Source organism: Pteropus vampyrus, unplaced genomic scaffold (assembly GCF_000151845.1).
Source record: "Pteropus vampyrus isolate Shadow unplaced genomic scaffold, Pvam_2.0 Scaffold235, whole genome shotgun sequence".
NCBI classification, from domain to species: Eukaryota; Metazoa; Chordata; class Mammalia; order Chiroptera; family Pteropodidae; genus Pteropus; species Pteropus vampyrus.
In genome coordinates this window covers 143,845-153,257 of record NW_011889016.1, presented here as the reverse complement: position 1 = coordinate 153,257, position 9,413 = coordinate 143,845, and the positions used below count along the sequence as shown (strand labels likewise).

The following is a 9,413-nucleotide window of genomic DNA, read 5'->3' as shown; positions in this document are numbered from 1 at the left end:
GTGTGACACCCCCTGGCCGGCGCCCCTGCTGCCAACGGGCGTCTGGGCGCCTTGCACGTGACGCGCACCCGGAGGGGCTGCTGTGACGTGGTGGCAGGTCCGGCCTCAGGAGACAATGCCAAACGGTGTCACGGTTTTCCGAGGTGGTCGTGCGCGCACACGCCCACGGGAGCGCGTGCGAAACGGGTGCTGCTCTGCTGCCCTCTGCTCTTTCTGCCTGTCACGTGGGCCGCGGTGGCGAGGTGTCCGAGTGTGGCCTGCACCGCACGCCGCGAACCCCAGTGAAGCCGTGTCTGCCCGCGTCTGCGGCGCGCACGACCCTCGCTCCGGGTGCTCCCGCAGACGCCTTCTGCGCCCCCTCTGCCTTCCTGCTCCCCTCGTGGTCGGGCGCAGTCTGAGTCATCGGTCTTCTCTCGTGGCCCCCTCACCCTGCCGTCACCTTCCAGACGCACCTCCCGCCACCTGATGTCACTGTCACGCCATGAGGCGACAGCCAGGCCCTTCCCTCCCGTGCGCACCGGTGCAGCCAGCGCCTTCGCCGGCAAGATGCCCCCACCGGGCGTGCTCCGCGCTGCAAATCGCACGCTTGCCGTGCGCTCCCGTCAGCTCTGGCCTCCGGTTCGCCCGTGGGTTCACCTGTGCGCCCTGCGCCAGGGCCACACTGTCCCAGCTGCCGAGGGTGCAGTGAGTCTCCCGTCGAGACCTAAGTCCCCGCGCCTGCCACGGCTGCTCCCCGCCCGGGTGTCCGGAGCCCCCCACATTCCGTGATGAGGAAAGCCGGATCTGGAGACGTGACAGTGAGCGTCCTCAGACGAGAGCCTGACCGAGACGCCGCGCTTACCTGGTGGAAGCCCAGGTGGTCCGCGATGGTGGCCGAGGCGTAGAAGATGACCCCTTCTGCACTCACGACCAGGGCGAAGCCGTCGAGGGTCTGCAAGGAGGAGAACGGAGCTCGAGGCACCGGCCGCGCTCGGGGCGGGGACGTCGCTCTGCCCGTTCTCAGCCCCGCCTCCCGCTTCGCATTCAGAACCCCGGAAGTGCCCACCGTTAACTTATTTGTGACCATTTTGCAATAGGTCCCAAGTCAGCAGATCACATACAAACTTGGTCATGGTGTATAAAGCCCAAGACTTGGTCCCTGTTTTTCTAATGATCATAAGATGTATGATCATGAAACGTGACCATCCGTGACGGGAGGGGACGCTTCGGGACCCGCGACGGAGCAGGGGCTTCCTTCCCGTTTCCCCTGGTGCTTCCCACACCCCCCGCCTTCTTCTGCACGACGCTTTGGTTCCTCTGAGAGTTTCAATCACGAAAACCTGTCGAACTCCGTCAAGCGCTATTTCTGCACCTACGGAAGTGATCCCACGCACCTTCGCGAGTCTATTAACGTGGCGAATTTCATGGGCAGATTTTCTGATGAAGACTCATTCGTGTGTTTGAACTGGTTCATTTCACTTGGGCGTTTTTCATAAATCTATTCTGTATTCCAGGAAAGGCCAGACCACAAGCTTCTCTCATTAGTTTGGTGTCAAGTACACACAATCCTCAGCGTGACTCAGGGCTCTCTGCCCTCCTTCCGTTCTGGGTCCACTTATCTAAGATGAGGGCCGTGTGTCCCTCGAGTGTCTGGCTCACCTCACCCCTCAGACCACCCAGTTTGGGCGCATTCTGGGGAGGTGGTAAGGGAAAGCAGGTAGACTGCAGTACTATGTCGTTTATTTAATGGTTGTTAGCAAATTCGGGTTTGAAATTGTTTTCCTACATCAATTATGGCATCCTAAAATATTTTCCAGCAATGTACCCATTTCGTCTTGATTTTAAATGCATCAGCGTATGCTCTCACAATGTTTTCATGCTCGTTAAGTCTGTTTTGTCTATAATCGTGTGGACTTCTTGGGTGTGGAGAGAAGGACACATGGCTGTGGTGCTCCCCTCAGCCTCTCTTCCTATCTGAAAAGCCCCCGGCCCCTCCTGCAGTGGCACCCCAAAACCGTCACGTGAAGATGCACTGGGAGCACAGCCCCTAACCGCACGACCCATGAGCGTTCGATCTACCTATCAATCATCTCTCTATCCATCCGTCAATCCTCTGCCATCTGCCGTCTTCCCCACCATCACCGCCCCCACGGTAAGGAAAGGGCCATAACGGTGCAGCCGGCGTGCGGTCAGGCGCCGACGTGGCGTAGCTCATTCGCTTTCACGTCACCTCCACGAGGCAGGGACAGTTACGACTCCTGCCTGCACAGAAGTTGTAGGTGAGGGAGGCTGAGGCATCCAGACAGCAGAGTTCATAAATACTTCAACTTGCATCTTTGAAACACAGACATTCGGCCACTTTGAAGTAATGTCCACGAAGCCGCTGGCCGGCAGCAGGTCATCGTAATAGTCACGTCTCTTAATTCCTGGCCATCTGGGCACTTTGCTTTCTCTTCTCTTCTTTTTTTAAAACCTTTGCCGATTGGATGTGATCGATGATTTTACCATTGTCATAATGTTCATTTATTTCATTGTTAATGAGATTGAAAAACATTTCAGATGTTCGCTGGTAACTTGTATTTCTTCTTTGGGAAGCGGCCTGTGCCTGTCATGTGCTCATTTCTCTATTAGGGTTTATAAATCTCAACTTCTGAGAGCTTTTAATTGACAGATACTGGAGCTTTCTAGGCAGCCCAGGTTGGTGGCACCCCAGGCTTCTAGAAAACGGTGGAAGGGCACGAGAACAAGTGAGGCGGCCCAGACCCACGCCCGAGCGCGCGGGCCGCTGGTGAACGTCCAAGTACTTGGAAGCAGAAAAAGCAACACAAGTCCCAGGGACCCCAACACGGCTGTTTCAGGGGGAAGAGTGTAGAAACCCCCCTCAGAAACTGGGGCAAGAAGCCGGTGAAGCCCCCGCGGGCACAAGGCAGGAAGCGTGAAAATCAACGACGGCTGTCCAAAGCGGTCCCGGGGCACCGATCTTCCACCAGATCAAAACCTGGTTCTCTGAAGAGACAATAACATTGATAACTGCCAGCGAGACTGACTCGCTGGGGATCTTTACATCGTTACAGATCCTACAGACACTCCGAGGACAGGAAGAAAATATTAACACTGATAATCAATAAATTAAACAATTTAAATGAAATGGGCAAAGTCCTTGAAAAACACTAAAAACAGTGATATAAGAAGAACCAGAACATCTAAGTAGCCCAATACCTATTACGCAAAGTGAAGTTGTATCCAAGCCTGCCCACAAAGAGAAGTCCAGGAGCAGAGGAGAACACCTAAAACACCCAGGAATCGACCCAATAAAGCGTGCAGGACGCACGCGCGGACGCCGAGGGGGCGGAGCAGAGGGCCCTCGGCAGTCAGGGGCAGCCCCGTGCCCGGGTTCACCTGCAGGTGCGAGGTGAGCCCAGTCACCAGAACAGGGTGTCTTTCTGCAGAAACTGAGATGCTGAGCCTAGAGTTTACGTGGGATGCGAAGGGCCCAGACTTGCCACGGCAATCTCGTTACGGAAGGGAACTGCGGGCACGACTGACCTCGAGCCGTAGCAGTCAGGGCCACGTGGTTACGGACAGACGGGCCCTGGCCGCTCTCATTCCCACACTTCCAGCCGCTGAGGTGCAGCCCAGAAGGGCAGCCGCGGCCTGGCGGAGTGTAAACGGACACGGCTGGAAGGAGCAGCGGGCATCACGACCGGCCTGGAAGAGACCCCAGCGGCCCGTGGGAGGCCACTCCGGAGGCGGCAACACCGACCCCAGGACCGGTGAGTAGCGTGGGAAAGACGAGCCGCAGACTTTGGGCCTTGTTTCAGTTTCGAGTGACTCTCCTGACAGAGGCGCACACAGGGCGCTGGCCTCACACCGCGGTTTGGCTTCACGCTGGCTCTTCTGGGCACGAACGCCCGGGTCCCTGGCGCCCCAGCCGCGGCGGCCACTTCGAGTGGGCTGGCCCTGGACGATGACCACGAACCTTCGCCCCACATCCGGACCCCGAAGCACGTGTGCAGGATGGGAACTGACCCCGCAGCGCACGCCCCCGGACTGTGCCGACCATGTCACCCGACATGTTGACACCGGGCCCACTGCCCTGACGTCCCCGAGTGCAGAGCAGGATGTGCAGAGTCCCTGGCCCCTGTCCTGGGTGCTGTCCCGGAGTGTGTCGACACATCACCGTCCCCTAGACACGCCGTGATCTGGGGAAAACCCAAGCAGCACCGTCTGACAAACGGTGAGGGCAGAGGGCACGCCGCCACCCCCCGGTGTCCCGTCCGTGGCCAGACGTGACACGGCCGAGCACGGGTGTGAGGAGCCGCGTCGAGCCCGGTGCCCCCGGCACGTGTCCCCGCCTGGCGTCAGCGCACGCGGCGCTCAGCTCCGCCCGTCCTGTGAGCGCCAGAGACGCTGCCCTCAGATCGGGTGGCTCGGCCCCTTCCGCGCCCGCGGGCCTGCCCAGGCCCTGCCTGTCAGACCTGCGCCCAGGTGGGGACCCGGGTCCCTCAGACCACTGGCCCAGCCAACGCGGTGCTTTCTTTATGGCGGTTTTTTTTAACTAAAAATTGTTTTTTCAAATGTGGTAAAATGTACATAATATAAAGTTTGCCATTTTAGCCACTTTTAAGTGTGTAGATTGTGGCGTTAAGTCATTCACGCTGCTGTGCAGCCACCACCACCACCGTCTCCAGAACGTTCTCCTCGTCCCAGTCTGAACCTCCGTCCCCGTTAAACGCTCGCCCCTCCCGTCCCCCAGCCCCTGCGAAGCACCATCTGCTGTCCCTGTGAATCTGACCCTCGGGGGCCTCGTGCGAGTGACGTCACGTGGCGTCCGTCCCTTCGTGCCCGCGCCCTCCAGGCACCCGCGTGGCAGCCTGTGTCCGTCTCCGTCCTCCTCAGGGCTGACGCACGTCCCACCGCATGAGCGGGTCGTGTCGCGTCATCCATCGTCCATCAGGGGACATCTGCGTGGCTTCTGCCTCTGGCCACTCTGAGGGCTGCCGCTGTGACCGCGGCTGCCAGCAGGGCCGGAGCCCGTTTTCGAGAAGGAAGCTGTCAGAGGTGAGGCTGGACCACACTTCGCTGTCGCTGCTGGTCCCACCTGGGTAAAGGCAGCCGCGGTGAGACCTAAACCGGCCGCCACTGGCAGAGCTGGGGGCCTCCTTAACGAGGCGAGTGGCACCCTGGCATGCGTCCTGCGTCCCACGCTTGTCCTGTGCTGGCTTTGCCAGCTTCGCCTCCTGGTCCTGGGGCTCCTGCTGGCCAGGGGTCAGTGGCAATGTGGCCTTGCCCCTGCCGCCCTGTGCTGCCGAGGGGGACGTGGGCTTTGGGCCGCGACGGGGAGAACAGTGCTGGTACCAGCCAGGCAGCAACGGGCACAAGCGCAGACAGGAGGAGAGCCCAGTGCCTGGCTCCCAGGCGCGCACGGGGCTGGGTGCTGTCACCACAGCGGCTCATGCCTCAGGAGCCGGCAACGGTGTCCCAGGATGGGGGACCCCGCAGGCTGCCTGTTTGCTGCCCACCCCTCGGCCCCTGCGGCCTCGCCCCTGGGCCGTGGCAGAGGTGGGCTGGGGTGAGGCTGGGGTCCGTCGTGGGCTCATTAGAAGACGAGGTACCAATTCCGACAGGCTGTCAGAGCGACTACTCGCTGTGACAGCAAATCAGTAAAGAGCGGGAATCTGCTGTGACCGGCGGCCGTGGGCTCCAGGCAGCGTGTGCCCACCGGGCCGTGACCGCAGGGACCTCGAGTCCACCCCCGGACGAGCCGGGGGTGCAGCCACCTGCAGACTCAGGGCAGCGGGGTGAGGGGGTGGGGGGCGCCCACGGCCTCTCCCAGGGCCCAGGTCGCCGGGCACGGGCGCCATCGTGCTAACAGTTCAAGGACCAAGGAAATATGCAAGGCTCGGGCACGTAAAATGCCTTAAAAAAGACTTTATGAGATTAGTCACAACCAAAACAGCCTTAATTTTAACTCGCAAGGCAGAACTTTTAAAAAGGGAAAAGACCGTGGGGCCGCGAGCCGAGTCATGTGGCTTCGATCTCGTGCGGGCGGAGCCGCCCGGCACCGCGGCACATGTGGGGCGGCTGCAGGCTCGCCCCGCACGCTCGCCTCTCTCCCGCCGCCTGCAACTCTGCGACCGCTCTGTTTTTTTTTAAACATGGCACATGGAAAATGAGATCACTTTTCCAAGTGGAAAAAAGGTTTTGGCCTCGAGCTTAAAGCTGCGCTTTTTTTAAGGGAGAAAAATTCACATCTCTGTTCAATTACCGAACGTCACGAAAGACGCACCTGCCGCTCAGGGCGTGGGTCGCGGGGCTGGTGCCTCCCCTGCGGCCACCGAGGGGACGTCCGAGAAAGCGGGGCTCCCTCGGGCCGACGCTCCAGATGTCCCGGTGTCTGCCAGCCCCCTGGCAGAAAATGGCCAGCAAGAACTTCAAAGGCAGTTTGTCAAGGTCGCGGCAGAGGGAAAAGGAACAATTCTCAGCCCCTCGCCGCTTCTCCCGGAAGAAGGGGAAGCGGGGCGCACGGCGCTCCCCCGGGAGCCGTTGCCATGGCCGTGGAGTGACAACACGGCCGGCAGACAGCACAGTCACGCGAGGCGGGCAGTGACCCGCGGGTCGGCAGCTGGCTCGGCCTCCTGGAGCCGGATCGCGGGCTGGGCGTCTCCGGCCAGCGTGCGTGCGAGCGAGCGGCCGGCTGTTTCCAGACCCCACCAGCAGTGAACTTGGCCTTGAGGCTCCGCCACGAAGCAGCCCAGCCCTTGAGCACCGACCTTGAAAGATGAGTTGGCCAGCCGCGGTGGGGCCACCACGTGCAGGGGCTCAGGCGCCCTCCCCTGCCCGGCCGGGCCCGGCAGCCACAGCGACGCGCCTGCGGCACCGCCCGGATTGAAGGCCAGGCTGGGGAGGGCCACGTCCTGGCCCCAGCCCCCCGGCCTCGCTGCCGGCAGAGCACAGCCAGAGCTGGGCACAGGCAGCCTGCCCGGCCCCGGCCCCGGCCCCGGGTGGAAGACTGCGCCTCGGAGACACCGCCCCGGTGCTGCCCTGGCCCTGTGGCGCCTCTGGCCTCGCGGTCCTGTCTGAAAGAGCGGGGACGGCACAGCGACACCTGTGGGGCTCTGGCGGCCGCCGTCGTCACCGGGACGCAAGACGGGGCTGGACAGTGACTCCAGAAGCGTTCGGAGTGTGGTTTTCTGAAGGGCAGTGAGCCCGTCTTTAAAGCGGGGACCTGCTTCCCGAGCACACGCATTTCCCGCGAGGCTCGGCGTGAGGAGCTCGGCTGTAAGTGACACACGTGGGCCCCGCGCTCTCCGCGGTGCCACGAGGCTCCGCTCGCCCCGACCATCTGCCGTTGTCCAAGCTCCAGATCCTTCCTCAGCATGTGGGCGCTGGAGCTGGGTGGCTCGGGGACAAAGCCCCCTCTGGAGGTCAGCGGTGAGAACGAGGCCGGGCAGGCGCTGCTGGTGCGGCCACCGCCTCCCCCCCTGGAGCCGTCCGCATGAGCCCCGGGCGCTGCCGGTGACCCTGGGCACCAGCTGCACTGGCGTCCCCGTGCGGGACGGGGCTCCGTGACAGAGCACGCCGGGCAGGGTATCCCCAGCACGCCCAAGCGACAGGCAGGTTCTCAGGTTCCCGCGAACCCAGGATGACCGTGAGCCGGCCAGGAGGAGCCAGACACGCAGACTCGTAACCGAAGGCCATGAGACAGCGCAGGGCCCACGTCTCCATGCTCAGCGGCTTTCACCGGTGATGGCAAGACGAGCTTTACCCTCGCGACATGCACGACGCAGCCTGCGTGCCCCCTCCCCAGGGCCGCCCTCCAGTGGCTGGCCTGGGACCCTCACCCCACACCGAAGTCACCTGCTGGGCCCCTCAGTGACCACCGGCTCGGCAAGGACAGTGTCTATACCTGGAGAGCCCAGGCAGGGCACGGCCTGAGTGATCGCAGTGGCCAGTGAGCCGGGCTCAGGGTGGACGGACAGTCGGGGATTCACGTGGAGGGTCCTGGGGCCGAGTCTGGCCAGGCCCCAGACACCTGGACCACCCTGAGGGGGCCAGCAGCTCTGTGCTTCTGGCCACACCAGGCGGTAGATGGCGTTTTCTCTGAGCAGGAAAACCAAAGGGGACCGGAAACGGGAGCCGGGGCCACCTGACCGAGGGGCACGTCCGCCAGCCTTGCCCAGGAGCCTGCCCTGGGTCCCCCACTCCCGCCCTTCAAAGTCGGGGACCGAGGGGGCCCAGCAATGGCCTCCCACAGCCTGCGGACGGACGGACAGACGGGGAGAACAACGGAGAAACCCTCGTCTTCGCTGCCGCCCCTCCCGGTTGCCTGGGGCCGGTCCCTGTGCTGGGACGAGGGGCCGGGCTGGCTGGTGGCTGCAGCGAGGAGGGGACACAGCCGGGCTGGCCCAGGCACCGATGCCCCCTCCTCTGTGCACACCCCAGCCCGGGGGCCCCTCCCACAGTGCCGCTTTCTAAAGGGGACCCCTCACCGAGGAGGCGAACCACAGCCCAAGCCCGCCCTCCCCTCTGACGCTCGGCCCTCACCCCCCTTGGCCAGCGCATGGCTGATCAGAGGAGCTGGAGGGGGACACGGGCGGGGGGACAGGTCTCCCGGGGCCTGCGGGCGCCCAGCACGTGGGCAGCACAGGGCAGATGCCCCAGAGCCAAGACGAGCTCGGTTTCAACGTCCTGAAGGAGACGAGAAAATCGATCACGCACGAGACAAGAACAAGAAATAGCACAAACGAATCCATGGCCCCGACCGGAACGAGCACGGCGCAGACAGGACCTGTCGGGGTGGGGCGGACGGCCTCCGTGCGGGAAGGCCGGAGAAGCCACGAGGGCCAGCCCCGGACGCGGCAGCTCCTGCAGGGGACGCGGTGGCGCGGAGGGGACATCAGACAGACGATGGGAGTAACGTCCAGGCCGAAGACGAGAGCTCAGAGCACCCAGCAAGGGAGACAGGTGGAGGGTGGAGAGAGGTGTAGGGTCATCAGAGCCAACGAAAGGGCCCCAAAGCTGTGGGAGGCGGCGAGAAGGGCAGCAACACGGCCCTCCAGACCCTGCCGCAGCCACGGGGCCCTGCGGACCGTGCGACCGCGTTTCTGGAGGCCGAAGGGAAAGAACGTTGACTCTAAAATTCTACGTTCAACCCAATCGTTACCCAAAAGCGAAGGCAAAGCAACACCCAGCAGCCCCACGCCTGAGGCCGCAGTGAAAGCTCTGTGGGGGGCCCTCGGAGAGGAACCTCGGGGCGCAGGACTCAGCATGGAGGACAACCAGAAGTCCCGGGCACCTCGGGGGGGGGGGCGTCTCTAAAACCCTAAAACCGTCAGCGGCAGTGTGCCGGTGCGGGGACCGTGCCCCGGGCATGCCCCCGAGTCCCACGGGGACAACGGCGTGCGTGGGCCCGAGAAATCAGCGCGAAGCAG

At 62.8% G+C, this 9,413-nt stretch overlaps 1 protein-coding gene across 1 annotated transcript in view; it reads right to left on the bottom strand.

The window, feature by feature from the left end:
• AHRR (aryl-hydrocarbon receptor repressor) overlaps window positions 1-9,413 on the bottom strand; it is a 56,568-nt gene that overhangs the window by 10,604 nt on the left and 36,551 nt on the right. Inside the window, exon 4 of the mRNA XM_023519751.1 lies at window positions 718-931. Within this exon, the coding sequence (XP_023375519.1) occupies window positions 718-931 (214 nt within the window). The remainder of the gene's footprint in view (window positions 1-717; window positions 932-9,413) is intronic.